Source organism: Heteronotia binoei, chromosome 9, assembly GCF_032191835.1.
Source record: "Heteronotia binoei isolate CCM8104 ecotype False Entrance Well chromosome 9, APGP_CSIRO_Hbin_v1, whole genome shotgun sequence".
Taxonomy (NCBI): domain Eukaryota; kingdom Metazoa; phylum Chordata; class Lepidosauria; order Squamata; family Gekkonidae; genus Heteronotia; species Heteronotia binoei.
Window position 1 is genome coordinate 36,804,947 of NC_083231.1, and position 18,767 is coordinate 36,823,713.

General features: G+C 45.1%; 1 protein-coding gene across 1 annotated transcript; it reads right to left on the minus strand.

Moving 5' to 3' along the window:
- Window positions 1-12,533: 12,533 nt before the first annotated feature.
- Window positions 12,534-18,121, minus strand: CDKN2AIP (CDKN2A interacting protein). Its single transcript, XM_060246479.1, has 4 exons — window positions 17,545-18,121; window positions 16,450-16,577; window positions 15,710-15,921; window positions 12,534-15,445 (listed from the first exon to the last, which is right to left on the minus strand). Exons 1-4 carry the CDS (start codon window positions 17,829-17,831, stop codon window positions 14,534-14,536), a joined length of 1,539 nt encoding a protein of 512 aa, XP_060102462.1. The 5' UTR covers window positions 17,832-18,121; the 3' UTR covers window positions 12,534-14,533.
- Window positions 18,122-18,767: the final 646 nt, after the last annotated feature.

The following is an 18,767-nucleotide window of genomic DNA, read 5'->3' on the forward strand; positions in this document are numbered from 1 at the left end:
TCATGGATCCACGGCTTCGTGGCAGCACCATGGAAGAAGAACTTGGTTTTGCACCATGGATCCTCATGAGTTTACACCCTGGAAATCATGGATCCTTGGCATTGTGGCAACATCATGGAGCGAAAACATGGCTTTGAAGCACATATCCTCATGGATCCTCATGATATCTGCATTGGCTCATCCCAAGCTCACCATCCAATCTCATGTTGTGTCCAAGGAAAGAGCTTGCTCCACAGATATAATGGATCCATGGCTTCGTGGCAGCACCATGGATCCAGAACATGATTTTGAGGCACGGATCCTCATGGGTCCTCTTATGAAAAGATAGGAGTCTTGGAAAACAATTTCACAGTAGACCTTTATTCCTGGTTTAGCAGTGTCCCCAAATTGACATTCTACACCAGGGGTGGCCAACGATAGCTCTCCAGAAGTTTTTTGCCTACAACTCCCTTCAGCCCCAGCCATCAGCCATGCTTGCTGGGCTGATGGGAGTTGTAGGCAAAAAACTTCTGGAGAGCTACTGTTGGCCACCCCTGTTCTACACTAAAATAATAGAATTGTATAGAATCATAGAGTTGGAAGGGACCTCCAGGGTCATCTAGTCCAACTCCCTGCACAATGCAGGAAACTCACAAACACCTTCCCCAACATTCACAGGATCTTCATTGCTGTCAGATGCCCATCTAGCCTCTGTTGAAAAACCTCCAGGGAAGGAGAGCCCACCACCTCCCGAGGAAGCCTGTTCCACTGAGGACCGCTCTAACGGTCAGGAAGTTCTTCCTCATGTTGAGCTGGAAACTCTTTTCATTTAATTTCAACCCATTGGTTCTGGTCCCACCTTCTGGGGCCACAGAAAACAATTCCACACCATCCACTATATGACAGCCCTTGAAGATGGTGATCATATCACCCCTCAGTTGTCTCCTCTCCAAGCTAAACAGACCGAGCTCCTTCAATCTTTCCTCATAGGACTTGGTCTCCATGTCCCTCATGTTAGCATCAGGCACTTTAAGATGAAAACTGCTGATGCAACAGTATGTAACTCCAACTATACTAGCTAATGAGAGGCATGTGAAGCTAGTTAAGTGGGGTGTAACATGATTGGCCAGCTGCACCATAAGAACAAGGAACCTAACTCTTAGTCTTTGTTGGGTTGATGAGGAGGAAGGACGTGTTGGAGAAGTGGAGAGCTATTGTTATCAGAGACTGTTACTCTGTCCGTTTGACTGATGATGGTAATGACCCTGGTATGTGTAGACTATTCTCTGGATTTGTGACTGTGTACTTCTGACCTGGATGAACTGAACTAACTGTGCTTTGACTATCTTGGACTGCCTTTAACTACTCTTTTGCTGAACCCCAATACAACTGTTTCAAATGGCTTACCGGAGTTGTGTCTTTGTAGACTTTTTACTAGAGGCTGCACTTATCAGCATACTCATACTGCAGAACTTCCACGCACTACTGAATCCTCATCATCTCCATTGCCCTCCTCTGGACATATTTCGTTATTAACCTGTGGTGCCCCAAAATGAACGCAGTAGTCTGGTAGGGTCCTAACCACAGCAGAGTAAAGTGACACAATCACTGAACATGATGTGGACACTTGGTTTTTGGTGATAAATTGTGTTTGCCTTGTGTGGAATTGTTTCCTGTGGCCCTGGAAGGTAGGACCAGAAGCGGTTGAGATCAAAAGTGGTTTCGGCTCAACATCAGGAAGAATTTCCTGATCGTTAGCAATTTCTCAGTTGAACAGGCTTCCTCCTCGGGACGTGGTGGGCTCTCCTTCCTTGGACGTGTTTAAACAGAGGCTAGATGGCCATCTGACAGCAATGAAGATCCTGTGAGTTTAGGGGGAGATGTTTGTGAGTTTCCTGCATTGTACAGGGGGTTGGACTAGATGACCCTGGAGGTCCCTTCCAACTCTATGATTCCATTATTCTAATTTGGTGGCCTCTATCTAGTGTGCAAGATGTTTTGAAGTCAAAGATAAGACCATTACAATATCTGCCTTGGATAGTTTGCAACTCAGTGGCATCAGAAAGTTCAGAATGCAGTTATTTACAGTGAAAGGTATGGACATGATTTTGATTTCTCATGTTACTGTGGTGTCCTTGATAAGGTAGAGACATTACAGATTTTTTTTGTTTGGTCATCCTGTAGACATTGGTGTGATGTCATAATGCACAAGCCTCAAAGTAGCTGAAGCAGTGTTTGGCATCTTGGCAGTGTTCTGAGGTTTTCGTGGGTTATTCTGTGGTCATGGACGTGCTGTGTGATGTGAAAGAAACCTCAGGGGGACCATGCATGATGAGCCCAACTATTCAACAATGAAAAGTCACAGAACTCATGAAGATTAAGTGTTTCAAAGTATGTAACCACACTGTGACATCATACAAGGTACTCGAAATCCAATTTGTATTTTGCAAACGCTGGACATAGACGTGACATCTGGATGGATAATGAGTGTGGTGAACAATAAAATTGTGAATGTGTGATAGTTGTTCAGCAAGCTATGACCATGGATGTTACATGTGGTATAATGTCGAGTTTTCCTTGATCCAACGCAAATAACTTTAAGATCAAGAAGGATCCGCACTTCAAAACCATATTTTGGCTCCTTGGTACCGGCAAAAAGCCATGGACCTGTCATTCCTGTGGTGCAAGGTCTGCCAAAAATCATGGTGGAATCCAACACAAAAATCATGTGGATCCATGAGGATCCATGGTCCAAAAGCAAGTTTTGGTCCCTGGCGCTGCCACGAAGCTGTGGATCGACCAATTCTGTGGTGAAAACTCTGCCCATGGACATGATATATGACTGTATGGAGGGCTTGGAGGGATCCAAGGCAAAAATCCATGAGGATCGGTGGTTCATAACCAAGTTTTTGATTTCTGGCACTGCCACGAAACTGTGGATCCATGATTTCTGTGGTGGAAACTCTGCCCATGGACATGATATGTGATTGCATGGAGGGCTTGGGGGTTCCGAAGCAGAAATCACGTGGATCCATGAGGATCCGTGGTCCAAAAGCAAGTATTTGGTCCCTGGCGCTGCCACGAAGCCACGGACCCACGATTTCTGTGGTGCAAACTATGCCCATGGACATGACATGTGGCTGTATGGAAAGCTTGGGGGGGTCCAAAGCAAAAATCACGTGGATCCATGAGGATCCATGGTCCAAAAGCAAGTTTTTGGTCGCTGGCGCTGCCACGAAGACATGGACCCACGATTTCTGTGTTGCACACTCTGCTCATGGACATGATATGTGACTGGATGGAGGGTTTGGGGGGATCCAAAGCAGAAATCATGTGGATCCATGAGGATCCGTGGTCCAAAACCAAGTTTTTGGTCCCTGGCGCTGCCACGAAACCGTGGATCCATGATTTCTGTGGTGTAAACTGTGCCCATGGACATTATATGTGACTGGATGGAGGGCTTGGAGGGATCTGAAGTGAAAATCACGTGGATCCATGAGGATCCGTGGTCCAAAAGCAAGTTTTTGGTCCGTGACGCTGCCACGAAGCCGTGGATCCACGATTTCTGTGGTGCAAACACTGCCCATGGACAAGATAAGTGACTGGATGGAGGGTTTGAGGGATCCAAAGCAGAAATCATGTGGATCCATGGTCCAAAATCATGTTTTTGGTCCCTGGCGCTGCCACGAAAATGTGGATCCACGATTTCTGTGGTGCAGACTCTGCTCATGGACATGCTATGTGACTGGATGGAGGGTTCGAGGGATCCGAAGCAGAAATCATGTGGATCCATGAGGATCCGTGGTCCAAAATCAAGTTTTTGGTCTCTGGCACTGCCACGAAGACGTGGATCCATGATTTCTGTAGTGCAGACTCTGCTCATGGACATGATATGTGATGGGTTTGAGGGCTTGGGGAATCCAAAGCAGAAATCATGTGGATCCATGAGGATCCGTGGTCCAAAAGCAAGTTTTTGGGCCCTAGCGCTGCCACGAAGCCGTGGATCCATGATTTCTGTGGTGCAAACTCTGCCCATGGACATGATATGTGACTGAATGGAGGGCTTGGAGGCATCCAAGGCAGAAATCATGTGGGTCAATGAGGATCCGTGGTCCAAAATCACGTTTTTGGTCCCTGGCGCTGCCACAAAGCTTTGGATCCACATTTTCTGTGGTGCAAACACTGCCTATGGACATGATAAGTGCCTGGATGGAGGATTTGGGGGGATCCGAAGCAGAAATCACATGGAACCATGAGGATCCGTGGTCCAAAACCAAGTTTTTGGTCCCTGGCGCAGCCACGAAATCATGGATCCATGATTTCTGTGGTGTAAACTGTGCCCATGGACATCATATGTGACTGGATGGAGGGCTTGGAGGGATCCGAAGCAAAAGTCACGTGGATCCATGAGGATCCGTGGTCCAAAAGCAAGTTTTTAGTCCCTGGCGCTGCCACGAAGCCATGGATCCACGATTTCTGTGGTGCAAACACTGCCCATGGACATAAGTGACTGGATGGAGGTTTTGAGGGATCCGAAGCAGAAATCATATGGATCCATGAGGATCCGTGGTCCAAAATCATGTTTTTGGTCCCTGATGCTGCCACGAAGACGTGGAGCCATGATTTTTGTGGTGCAGACTCTGCTCATGGACATGATATGTGACTGGATGGAGGGCTTGGGGGGATCCGAAGCAGAAATCATGTGGATCCATGAGGATCCGTGGTCCAAAACCAAGTTTTTGGTCCCTGGCGCAGCCACGAAACCATGGATCCATGATTTCTGTGGTGTAAACTGTGCCCATGGACATCATATGTGACTGGATGGAGGGCTTGGAGGGATCCGAAGCAAAAATCACGTGGATCCATGAGGATCCGTGGTCCAAAAGCAAGTTTTTGGTCCCTGGCGCTGCCACGAAGCCATGGATCCACGATTTCTGTGGTGCAAACACTGCCCATGGACATGATAAGTGACTGGATGGAGGTTTTGAGGGATCCGAAGCAGAAATCATGTGGATCCATGAGGATCCGTGGTCCAAAATCATGTTTTTGGTCCCTGATGCTGCCACGAAGACGTGGATCCATGATTTTTGTGGTGCAGACTCTGCTCATGGACATGATATGTGACTGGATGGAGGGCTTGGGGGGATCCGAAGCAGAAATCACGTGGATCCATGAGGATCCGTGGTCCAAAACCAAGTTTTTGGTCCCTGGCGCAGCCACGAAACCATGGATCCATGATTTCTGTGGTGTAAACTGTGCCCATGGACATGATATATGACTGGATGGATGGCTTGGGGGGATGCAAGGCAGAAATCATGTGGATCCATGAGGATCCGTGGTCCAAAAGCAAGTTTTTGGTCCCTGGCGCTGCCACGAAGCCGTGGATCCATGATTTCTGTGGTGTAAACTGTGCCCATGGACATGATATATGACTGGATGGACGGCTTGGGGGGATCCAAGGCAAAAATCATGTGGATCCATGAGGATCCGTGGTCCAAAAGCAAGTTTTTGGTCCCTGGCGCTGCCACGAAGCCGTGGATCCATGATTTCTGTGGTGTAAACTGTGCCCATGGACATGATATATGACTGGATGGACGGCTTGGGGGGATCCAAGGCAAAAATCATGTGGATCCATGAGGATCCGTGGTCCAAAAGCAAGTTTTTGGTCTCTGGCGCTGCCCCGAAGCCGTGGATCCATGATTTCTGTGGTGTAAGTTGTGCCCATGGACATGATATATGACTGGATGGATGGCTTGGGGGGATCCAAGGCAGAAATCATGTGGATACATGAGGATCCGTGGTCCAAAAAGCAAGTTTTTGGTCCCTGGCGCTGCCACGAAGCCATGAATCCACGATTTCTGTGGTGCAAACACTGCCCATGGACATAAGTGACTGGATGGAGGTTTTGAGGGATCCAAAGCAGAAATCATATGGATCCATGAGGATCCGTGGTCCAAAATCATGTTTTTGGTCCCTGATGCTGCCACGAAGACGTGGAGCCATGATTTTTGTGGTGCAGACTCTGCTCATGGACATGATATGTGACTGGATGGAGGGCTTGGGGGATCCGAAGCAGAAATCATGTGGATCCATGAGGATCCGTGGTCCAAAACCAAGTTTTTGGTCCCTGGCGCAGCCACGAAACCATGGATCCATGATTTCTGTGGTGTAAACTGTGCCCATGGACATCATATGTGACTGGATGGAGGGCTTGGAGGGATCCGAAGCAAAAATCACGTGGATCCATGAGGATCCGTGGTCCAAAAGCAAGTTTTTGGTCCCTGGCGCTGCCACGAAGCCATGGATCCACGATTTCTGTGGTGCAAACACTGCCCATGGACATGATAAGTGACTGGATGGAGGTTTTGAGGGATCCGAAGCAGAAATCATGTGGATCCATGAGGATCCGTGGTCCAAAATCATGTTTTTGGTCCCTGATGCTGCCACGAAGACGTGGATCCATGATTTTTGTGGTGCAGACTCTGCTCATGGACATGATATGTGACTGGATGGAGGGCTTGGGGGGATCCGAAGCAGAAATCACGTGGATCCATGAGGATCCGTGGTCCAAAACCAAGTTTTTGGTCCCTGGCGCAGCCACGAAACCATGGATCCATGATTTCTGTGGTGTAAACTGTGCCCATGGACATGATATATGACTGGATGGATGGCTTGGGGGGATGCAAGGCAGAAATCATGTGGATCCATGAGGATCCGTGGTCCAAAAGCAAGTTTTTGGTCCCTGGCGCTGCCACGAAGCCGTGGATCCATGATTTCTGTGGTGTAAACTGTGCCCATGGACATGATATATGACTGGATGGACGGCTTGGGGGGATCCAAGGCAAAAATCATGTGGATCCATGAGGATCCGTGGTCCAAAAGCAAGTTTTTGGTCCCTGGCGCTGCCACGAAGACGTGGATCCATGATTTCTGTGGTGTAAACTGTGCCCATGGACATGATATATGACTGGATGGATGGCTTGGGGGGATCCAAGGCAAAAATCATGTGAATCCATGAGGATCCGTGGTCCAAAAGCAAGTTTTTGGTCTCTGGCGCTGCCCCGAAGCCGTGGATCCATGATTTCTGTGGTGTAAGTTGTGCCCATGGACATGATATATGACTGGATGGATGGCTTGGGGGGATCCAAGGCAGAAATCATGTGGATACATGAGGATCCGTGGTCCAAAAAGCAAGTTTTTGGTCCCTGGCGCTGCCACGAAGCCGTGGATCCATGATTTCTGTGGTGTAAACTGTGCCCATGGACATAATATATGACTGGATGGACGGCTTGGGGGGATCCAAGGCAAAAATCATGTTGATCCATGAGGATCCGTGGTCCAAAAGCAAGTTTTTGGTCCCTGGCGCTGCCACGAAGCCGTGGATCCATGATTTCTGTGGTGTAAACTGTGCCCATGGACATGATATATGACTGGATGGATGGCTTGGGGGGATCCAAGGCAAAAATCACGTGGATCCATGAGGATCCGTGGTCCAAAAGCAAGTTTTTGGTCCCTGGCGCTGCCACCAAACGGTGGATCCATGATTTCTGTGGTGTAAACTGTGCCCATGGACATGATATGTGACTGGATGGAGGGCTTGGGGGGATCCAAAGCAAAAATCACATGGATCCATGAGGATCCGTGGTCCAAAAGCAAGTTTTTGGTCCCCGGTGCTGCCACGAAGCCGTGGATCCATGATTTCTGTGGTCCAACATCTGCCCATGGACATGATATGTGATTGGCTGGTTATCTTGTGGTGGCCCAAAGCAAAAATCATGAGGATCTATGAGGATCCGTGGTTTGGAAACATGTTTTTTCAGTGCTGTGGCGCCACCAATTCGTGGAGGCATGATTTTTCTGGTGCTGCCTATAGTCTAAGAGAGGATCTACAACATGATGGTGGTTTGATTTCATTTCACCATAAAAATCATATGAATTCATGAGGATCCGTGCTTTGGAAGCCAGTTTTTGCACTGCTGAGGCGCCACGAATTCGTGGAGGCATGATTTTTGTGGTCCTGCCTATAGTCTAAGACAGAATCTACAGGATTAAAGTGGTTTGATTTCATTTCAATGTAAAAATCATATGAATTCATGAAGATCCGTGTAGATCCGACTTTTACCCAGACCCCAGGGAAGCTAATCTCTGCCAGCTGGAGATCAGTTGTAAAAGTGGGAGATCTCCAGGCCCCACCTGGAGGGTGGCAACGTCCACCCCTATTGTAAGGGGAATATAGAGAACAGAGAGGGTTAATTTGCTACTGGTTGATGGTGCCTTCTTGTGAGGGAGATCTCTGTGAAAAGAAAACTAGTATGTTCATGGGGGGATCCCTGTACATTCGACTTTTGCTTTGTCCCATTCGCGGACTGCAGCTGAACGACGCTGCCCCTCCCGCCCCCCAACTGTAAATGTCGGGGCGAGTGAAGAAACCTCCTCCGTCACTGCTCAAAGCGTTTTGCGTGATTGTCCGTGAGGAAGAGCAAAAACGGTGTGGGGCGGGATGCGGCATGCATAACTCTGCCCTGCCATTCATACGTGCAAAGCTTCAGGGCAACAACTACTAACTAGGTTCACACGGAAGTAATCCCTAATTAATACAGGCTGGTAAATCCAAGTGGGCAGCCGTGTTGGTGTGAAGCAGTAAAACAAAGTAGGGATCAAGTGTCACCTTTAAGACTAACAGTTTTATGCAGAATGTAAGCTTTCGTGTGCTTTAAGCACACTTCACCAGACGAGGAATAAAACTACTGGTTGGTCTTAAAGGCGTGGCTTGACTCCTTCTTTGTTCTAATATAGGCTGAGTGCGCCAAAAGAAGAAGCTGCTTTCTGTGTTAACTCGGTAACTGAATCTGGAAGACTCAACGTGCCAAAAAAGGAACAGGCGGTCCGAGAATGAGCCCCGTTCTGTTGGTGCGGCCGCCACCTTTGCGAAGGAGGCACTTAGCACTACCTGCGTAACTATGACGGGAGTTGACGAAAGGCCCCTCCCGCGCTCACCCGCTCGGCCCGAAGGACTTCTTGGCGGGATGTCGTGAGCAAGCGAGACTGGTTGTTGCGCACTGGGCAGCGCGCGGCACTCTCTGCCAAGGGTCCGGGGACTTTCCCCTAGGCGGGCTTTCGGCCCGAGAGGAACCAGCGTCCTCCGTGCGTGGCCTAGAGAGCAGGTCTTCAGAACGCCTTGCAAAGACATGCTGGCTCAACCGGTTTATAAACCCCTGCCAGAGGGGCGCTTTTCCAGGATACGGTGAGCAAATCAGAACTCGTGTTTATTTTTCGTGACATAAAGCCATTTTCCTGAGACACAAAGGCTTTCACTGCCCTGCCCGGAGTGTTTTAGAGGAAATACTCTTTTAACAAAACCGTTTACAGCAGTGTGCTAAACTTGCTTGCATATATTATGCAAACTTCCTTTGTCGCCCCGCCCCCTGATGGAAGCAGGCTAACCAGGAAAGTAGTCTGGAAATCGCGGCGGTTCTTGATTTGAAAGAGAATGCAGGGATTTGCAATTGTTTAGAGAGCATCAACCCCCCCACCCCCCACCCCCCCTCTGCGGAAACGTCTGGGCAGCTCGGGAATGGGAAGGGCCGAGTTCATCAAACCAGTCACTGCATTTTTTAAATAGGGCGACTAGTCAGTACAAGGGCGGATCATGGGAGGCACAAAGGAGAGAGAGAGGTTAATGCTAACGGTGATGTTAACAATGATGTTTATGCTCTGTATCGAAAAGTAAAGAAATGGGAGCTAGACTGAAGCAACTCATTTGCTTTTTAATGGTTTCTATAGCTAGCCCAAGGTAGCCCGATCTCATTCGATCTTGGAAGCTAAGCAGGGCTGGCTGGTATTTTGATGGGAGGCCCCCAGGGAATTCCGGGGGCCCTAAGTGAACGAATTTGAGCAGACTTCGGAGGATGGTGGAAGACAGGAGGGCCTGGCGTGACTTTGTCCAGGGGTCGCAAAGAGTCGGACTCGACTGTGCGACTGAACAACAAAGTGAAGCTGGGCTAATGGCAAATCCACCTCTGAAGGTCTCTGGCCTTGAAGACCCTACTGGGTTGCTATAAGCCAGCCGTGACTTGACAGCACTTTCCACTAGCAGCACCCTGACCCCCTGCTCATAGGATCTCTTGAGACAGCTACATAACATTTAAATGTGTGCTTCCCTCTCTCATACATAACTTCCCCTGATAAGGAAGGCATGACTGCTGGAAATACTTTCCATGACTGCTGGAAGTCTGATTGCCTTCGTTTATTCAGTCCACCCAGGTTTTTGACCTCTGGTGGGATTTCTCTTTAGCCTGTACCCTCTGGCTCTATAACATCTTCACTGGTTATCAACGGACATCTGGCCCGGATTCATATTAGTATATTAAAAAATAAAACTGTAAGAGATACTTATTAATTGTACCCATCTTTAAAAGCATTTTCAAATTATATAGTAATAAAATGGTAGTATCATCTTATTGTATGACTGGCAAATGGGATCTTCTGCCACTGCTCTAATAAAAATGTTTTCTTTATCCGATTCACTCCTTGTGCTGAAATGTCATTCATTATATTATTTGGGCAGGTAGCATGTTTATCATCTTCTAGCTGGTTATTGTGCTTGCAAAGTCCCTTTACCAGGGTTTTTCTTTTAGCAGGAATGCACAGGAACACAGTTCCAGCTTGTTTGGCATCAAGGGTGTGGCCTAATATGCAAATAAGTCCCTGCTGGGCTTTTTCTACAAAAAAGCCCTGTGTGAAACAATAGTGATGTCAGGGAGTGTAGCCTAGTATACAAATGAGTTCCTGCTGGGCTTTTTCTACAAAAAAGCCCTGCCCTTTACTAATTCTTCGGAAATATCCAGTGCTAGACAGTCTGTGGCTTTCAAGCAGGCTGTAAGTTGTTTACATGTACATCACCTGAAATACAGGAAGTGGACAGGAACTAAGTCCCTTGTACAAAAGCTTGGGACCAGCTGTGCTGTCTCCTATTCTGATAATGTACATAGTAGTCTGAGCTCATCTGCCTGCCCATCATCTAATATACCACCTGCTGACAATGCTTTTTTCCCTATTTACTAAGGCTAAAGAAGTATTTTGACAAGACAATGAACGTTTAACTAAATCAGCCATGAAAATACAACACCAACATGGGAGTTATCAGTATACATGGCAATATATGAACACAAGCTTTAAAATTACTGAAGGAAAACAGTGGGTGGATGGGGGTGGGGGAGAAGACAGAGCACTGAAATTTTTTACAAGAACTCCAGACCAATACTCTATCTAGTCCAGTACCCTATTTTGCACAGCAAGCAATTAGTTCTCCTGAATGGCTAACAGGGCAGTCAGGTGAAGGCCTCCCTATTACTAATTCATAGCACTGGAATGCCTCTGAATGTGGAGATTGCATTTAGTGACCGTGAATAGCCACTGATGAACTTAACAATCTAATCACCTTTTAATGCTATCTGTGCTTATGGCCTTCATTACTTCCACCGGCAATGTATTCCACAATAATGACTGTTTTTCAGTATATGCAGGTGTAATGGTTAGTTCCTTTTAGATTTGTCATCTCTAGATTTTATGCTCTGTGACCTTTTGTTTTTGTTTCATCATACTTCATGGTATGTAATCATATTCCTACCATCTGATGTATCAGGCTGTTGCTGACGAAAGCCAACATCATTAAGAGAAAATCTTTCAGGTATGACAGGCCATTCTTAAAATCCATTCTGAATGTTATAAAGTGGTATACAAAGACTGTATTAGACATTTATTTGCAGCTCTGTAACAAGCATCTTTTCCCAGGATGCTTTGCACTCCAAAGCTACAATCCATTGAAATGATGTGCAAGCAAGGCAGATCTATGCAAGCAGCCAAAGCTTTGTTATTTTGGGAGTGCATTGGCCACTATCCAATCTAAAAGACAGCTTGTCTTTTTGACAGTAGAAACATCAAAATTCTCATGGCATGCAATTCTGTCCCCCTTGAATATATTTCTATTTTTATTTGTTGGTAGATCAGGAAACACTGGTGATCACATACAGCTCACAACTCAAGTTAGTTCAACAACCCAAAATTCATGATGGATAGTGACACTTCCATCACACATAGGCACTAGGGGGGAGGGCAGCTGACCTTTTCTTGCTTACTGACAGCCTGTTAACCTAAACTACTTAACAGTAACGACTCTAGTACCAAGGCCTGCAACAAATGACCCTGGAGGTCCCTTCCAACTCTATATTCTATGAAACCAAGATGCCAATTTTGCTCTCATATAGATCCTAGCAACACCACCAGTGAACCCAGAATTCACTCCTGCTCATCCTTTAATGTGATTTGTGCCATCACATGTCAGCAATGCCCTCCCACCCTCTACACTGGACAAACAGGCCACTCCATGTGACAAAGAATAAATGGACAACGCTGTTCTGCTAGTATCAGTACCATACCAATAGCAGAAGAGCATTTTGGATCTATGTGATACATCGTGTGTGTGAAGTGAATTCGGATTTATGTTTTACTACTAGTTCTGAATGAAATAATTTTAACTCATTTAAGTCTGAAAAGAAAGCAAATGAGTGCAAATGCCTTTATTTTAATGAATTATTTATATATACAGGATGTCATTCTTCTTTAATAAACCAATTGCCAAACACATTATTTTCTGAACTACTCATTTGATCTACCATTCTTACATAAGAAAACCATTTCAAAAGCATTTACTAAAGATCTCAATACTGCATTTTCTATAAGACATCAGGAAAACTATATTACTTAAGCAACTGCAGAAATGTCCATTTTGCTGTTATTATCTACTACCTGTGCACCAGTTGCCAGTTGAACTTAGAAATGCCTTCTTGATTAGAAAGTAATACCTTTGGTCCTAGATTTTAGAATCAGCGCAGCTAGCTATTGCTGTATTTATTGCACAGAAAAACTAAAACTCTGTGATGTAGGGGAAAAGTAACTGTGGCTGGAAGACTTTTTTGTTCAGCTATCAAAATACATTTCAGAAAAACTTAGTATGAACCAAACAGAGTTAGAAACAAACAAGAGTATTGCAGTGAGAGTGGTTCAAAAATAGTTTTAGTATTTATTCAAACAATGCAGAACTCAACTATAGCTATGATCCAGAGAGTCACTTCTGATACACACACAAACCTAATGCTCATATAGATTCCCCCACCCCCACCTGGTAGCAGCTCTCGCACTGCAAGCTACTTTTTGTCAAGCAAGATGACTAATTCCTAAAGAGGGAGGGCAATCATAAACCCCATTCTGCATGGAAAATTTCAGATAATCCTAGGGATTACAGGTTTTATTATAAGGATTTCTCAAGGGCTGTTGCACAAAAAAGTGATATTTAGCTACAACTCACAGAAATATGCCCTAAAGATAATTCAGTCTGTGCCAACTTTATTTACTATACTGTCTGTTGAAACAAACCTCTAATCACTTCCCTGCAAGTTGAGGAATGCTCTATTGATGCAGGAGGGATTTCCCATTACTGTAAGCATCTCCCAGCACAGAGGATAATTGTAAAAATGCCTGTACACACAAAATTATTTGGATATCACAGCACTGCCACACATTATGTTCAGCATAGTGACTTTTATCTCCTGAGAATATAAAAAAAAACTAATTAGAAAATCTGTTAATACACACAGATATTCCAAACTGATAATCCTATGCAGATAGAATCAGGAATTCATATTATTTTTAAAAGCTGCAAACTAATGACAGTGTTTAAGACTAACATTTTCTTTTTGCACTTATAAAAGTGGACTGTTACTTGAAAATGCTTAATGAAAGCCAAGTATTACATAAGAACTTCTCAAAAATCTCACATCCCAATTACAATAGACATAAAATAACCTTAACATAGAAAGCCATATTTATTTGAAAACGTAAAAGTAGTACTTCTCACAAAATATAAGTTGCTTCTAGTTAACGAAGTTTAGTGATAAGTAATCCTGGTGACTGTTTACTGACAATTTGAAGGGCCATATATTAAAATAGGACCAACATTTTAAATTCAGATTTAAAATATTACTTCATTAAAATAATCTGCATCTGCTATTTTCTTTTGAAGCATATAAACATTATAAGTAACACTTGAAGCATGTGATTAAATGTCTTTAAATTTTCAGACAACTTTCTGTCATTCAGGTACAGTGGGTTTTGTATACAGATTCCTTTGCAGCTAAAAAGGTATATGTGTTCTAAAGTGAACATCACTGCTACCAAATTACGGGGTACAAAATTAGAGCATTTTGAACAGCAAACTATACCTTGTTTCATTAAAACAGAAGACGTAGGTAAACTATTTAACGAATAAAAAAGCACACTAGTGTGCTATGTATGTTAAGGCATACCTTTGCACGCTTTACATCTATATCAAATTATTTATATTTGCTATTGAGTGAAAGTAATAGGAATGGTATTTGCCCTGAAAAGCTGAGAAAAAATACAAAGGATCTGGGTGTCTACTTCAGTATACAAAAGTAATCCTGTTTTTGTGATAAAACATTATTTGCTAATATGAAACAGCAGCTGCTCCAGTGGTTTACAATATTTCTTGAGGATTTCTTAAAGCTGGAGGTAAATTTAATGGTTTTGATTCTTCATCAAGAAGCACCAAATCTTCAACTTCCCTTCCTTTGTACTTTCTTTTACATAATTTTACAATAACCTTCTTTTTGAGAAACAGTTTCAGTGCTTCCCTTGAAGCTACTGCTTTGGCATTTTCCTTACTTTTTCCACAACCAGTACCCAAATATACAGATTTGCATCTCAATTCGCAAACCACACTTTCCTGAGAGCCTTTATTCTGAGGTAAATCAGTAAGCTCTTTCAGTGGAACAAAATCAACATCTAATGTTGCCTTTACAGACTGAATAGATGAGTTTAAAAGTTCTACATGATTGACAGTGGGACCAAAGCCTCCGGCAGCAACCAGCTTCCAAGCAACAGCTTTGTATAGTCTATTGAAGAATGGCTGCCTCTCTTTTGCATCTTCGCTTGTTAACAGTTTCAGTGGCATTTTGGCAGGAACTGCAGTCACATGTAAACTGCTTTTTGAAGCTAACACTGCAGCACTTTCCAAACTGTCTTTCTTTTCAGATGGTAACACATTTTCAGATTTGGATTCTGAAGGTTTGTTTAAGCAATAATTTATTTTTGACTCAGGACCAGATATAGAAGAAGCCAGAACTGATTTGTGCTTAGTGACTGTTGTGGATTCATAATTAGCAAGTCTGGTTTCTACTTTTAATCCAGTTGGTGCCATGGGTGCCCCCTTCTGAGCCACGGCTGGTGCTGCTGTGGACGCTGTCTTCTGAGTCACAGCTGGCATCACCGTAGATGCCACCTTCTGAGCCACAGCTGGTGCCACTGTGGATGCTGCCTTCTGAGCCACGGATGGCGCCGTTGTTGATGCCCCCTTCTGAGCCATGGCTGGGGCAGCTGCTGATGCCCCCTTCTGAGCCACGGCTGGTGCCGCTGATGCCCCCTGAGCCACAGCTGGCACTGCCACTGATGCCCCCTGAGCCACAGCTGGTGCCACTGCCCCCTTCTGAGCCACGGCTGGTGCCGCTGCCCCCTTCTGAGCCACGGCTGGTGCTGCTGCCCCCTTCTGAGCCACGGCTGGTGCTGCCACTAATGCCCCCTTCTGAGCCATGGCTGGTGTCGCTGCTGACACACCTTTCTGAGCTATGGCTGGGGATGCCCCCTTCTGAGTCACAGTTGGTGCTGCTGCAGACGCCCCCTTCTGAGTCATGGTGGAAGACAGTGGCTTCTCTGGATCTTTTGCTCTCTCTTCTTCTATGTTCTTCATAGGTTCAGAGCCAGTTTCCATGGACACTTCTGCCTTGGTAGACCTTGCATCACTTCTGCTATCTTCAGAAGCTTTGTTTGTGCTTACAGCTCGCTTCTTGCAAGGCTCTTCTAGCCCTTCTAAAAAGAAATGTTTAAAAAAATATTACTCCTGTCATTCAGAGAAAGCTTCGCTGTCCTAATATCAAATACACACAAATACAAAAGCCAAAACTGAGAAATCCTGGTTATATTAATGCCATTTAAGATTATAGAAGATCTGACAAGAGATCTGTAAAATTAAAATATGCATTTAAAGTAAATATTAATCCACTAGGTACGGTGTAAATACATGGTAGCAAGCAAATAAATTGGTTTTTAATTTATTTACTTGCTACTGCTGTGACACCATTTGGAAGACAAGCTGAGTGGCATGACATAAAAAGGCTTAGGTAGATTCAGGTGGGCTGGTTAACACTCTTTACATAAATAAATATAAATTTAGCCTGGTCTCCTTTGGAAATTAATTTTTATCAAAACCAAAAATCAAATCACAATATCATAATAGTGGCAATTTAAAAACTAAATCCAATCGCTATATTTGAGATGCTATTCATGTACTAATTTACTAGGCTCCTGATTGTAATTGCACAGCTATGATCTGCTAACCATTGCTACTTGATATGCCTCGTTTCACCTTGGCAACCAGTTCATCTCTCAGAGTGTGGGTTGGAGCATTGGTGACTGTGATGCCTGCAGCCATGTCCAGCACCTTTTCCATCACTTGTTTAGGATACCTGAGCAAGGAAAGAAGGTGGCTATTAGTATCATGAGGACAAATTTGTCCGTAACCACTGATCTTCAAAATAACTGCTGTCATTTCTGAATTTCACACTATTATCAAAAAAATCTCAAATCCACTAAAACATCAACATGCATAAGATACCAAAAAAGGAAATAATGTTATTACCAGCACTAGATATCTAAGCTACATGAGGTCAGAGCTTCAAACAAAATATAGTAGTGTAAGGAAAATGGAATCAAAGTTGAGGCAAGCGCAGATATAGTACAATTGTTATTGAGACTGCCTCAGGGCTCAAGCTGAGGTATGCTGTGCTCCCAGTGTGCCCCTCTGAACTATTCTGTTAACTAAGTTAGCATTCCTGGCTGCAAACTGACAAAGCATGTAAAAACAAAAAGAAAACTTGGGCAAAACACCACAACTACTCTTACAAATTTAGAACAAGTGCAGACATTACATTGTAACAGTTAATAAGCGCAAAGTGAACAATGTAACAGAACAAACTGCAATAACTTTCTGCAGATGAGAAAAGCCGAGGTGAACACTCAAGTTGGATATTATCAACTCTGGCAATGATGCACCTTCGAATTTTTCTGTGAGGACAGAACAATCCATGAGACTAATGATCACTATAGAACAATGATATCACATTATCCAGCAACATGTGGATCCAGCCAGCTTGCTACTATTTCTATAACCACAGAAAGAGACAGTATCGTTCCCCCGCCACAAGCCGCCCACAAGAGCTGAATATAAGGACTAATTATCCTGTTGCACAAATGTCTGCCTCAGTTTACAGAGACCCAAAACTATCAGAACAATCAAAATTACTTTCCTTAAAAAAAAGTTTTCGTTTCTAGGTTTAATAAAAGGGCTCCCAAATAATACTTTCAATAAAACCCAGACACTTTAACAACAGTAATTCAAGACTGTTATTCTTTACCACCATACTGGTGACTCACCGGCATCCCAGGAAGACGTGGTTGGCCCACACCATAGATAAGGAGACGAGGTGCCGCATTTCCGCCTTGTCACCGGCGTCTTCCCCGTCCGGCGACAACGACAAGGCCTCAGCGTTGCGAATTAGGAAGTCGCGGCGGTACTTCCAGTGCTGCTCAGGCTCGCAGTGGCCGCGCTGCGCCTCCACCCAGTCCAGGCGGGCGCCACCGGCTTCCCGCACTTTCCTCTCGTCGCCATCAGCCACAGCAGAGCCGGGCCCCGCTGCTGGGGCGGCCTCCCCTCCAGCCATTGGACTCGGCTCGCGCACTCCTCAGGCAGCCGCTGCTCTTTTCGGGCCTCTTTCCCGCCTCAACCGGAGCCGAAACTCCTACCGCGGCCGCTCGAAGCCCGACCCCCGGAGATGATCGTATCAGAGACTGCCAAACCCCATCCCCAAGTTCCGGCTCGCCATTCAATTTCACTTCCGGTTCAGCAGCCGCTTCCGGTCGACGATTAAGCGCGGCGCACCTTCCCTAGAGTCTTTGCATCCACGCACTGTGGTGAACGTCGTCGCAACTTGATTTCCGGGTTTCATTTGGAGTGCGTGTATGTATGCGGGGCAAGAGTGTTCGCAAGGGGTAGCCATGTTAACCTGTTGTAATCAAGATTAAACAAAAATCTAGTGGCACATTAAAGACTGTCAACATTCATTATGTAAGAGCTTTGGAAAATCAGTCCACACGCTTCAGATATCAGTTCCTTTCCTCATGTATTTCCCCTCATGGTTGATTGGGAACCGGAGGTGTCTCTCATTTGGGATTGTCTCCTGGTTACCTGTTATCTCCTATCTCGGAGGTCCGTACACGGATTTCATTGGAGCGTTCTCAACCAATACGAAATTCTTATTTCGTAGCTGGGCGGGGCGGTGGGTATTAGAACGCTATTTCGTCGCATTTGCGAGGATTTTCTTTTTTTCTGCTCTGTAGAGTTGGGGATGGTTTCTTGTTTCTGTTGATGGAAGGGGGGGTGGATGGGAAGGACGTACATACGGGCATAAACTGGGTTCGTGGAGGTACGTTCGGTGCTGGAAACAATTCCGTGCTTATAATAAGAGGAGGGGTTCAGGTGGGGTAGCCGTGTTGATTTGAAGCAGCAGAACAAAGTTCGAATTCAGTGATGCCTTTAAGAACAACGAAGTTTTATTTGCGGTATAAGCTTTTGTGTGCATGCACACTTTGTCAGAGGA

Bases quoted from the DNA above. Each gene is read 5' to 3' on its own strand.
- CDKN2AIP (XM_060246479.1), bottom strand. From the start codon at position 17,831: ATGGCTGGAGGGGAGGCCGCCCCAGCAGCGGGGCCCGGCTCTGCTGTG. The intron at 16,578-17,544 runs GTGAGTCACCAG...TTCCTTGCTCAG, and splicing joins CACGTCTTCCTGGGATGCCG to GTATCCTAAACAAGTGATGG. The intron at 15,922-16,449 runs GTTAGCAGATCA...ATTTCTTTTTAG, and splicing joins AGGCATATCAAGTAGCAATG to AAGGGCTAGAAGAGCCTTGC.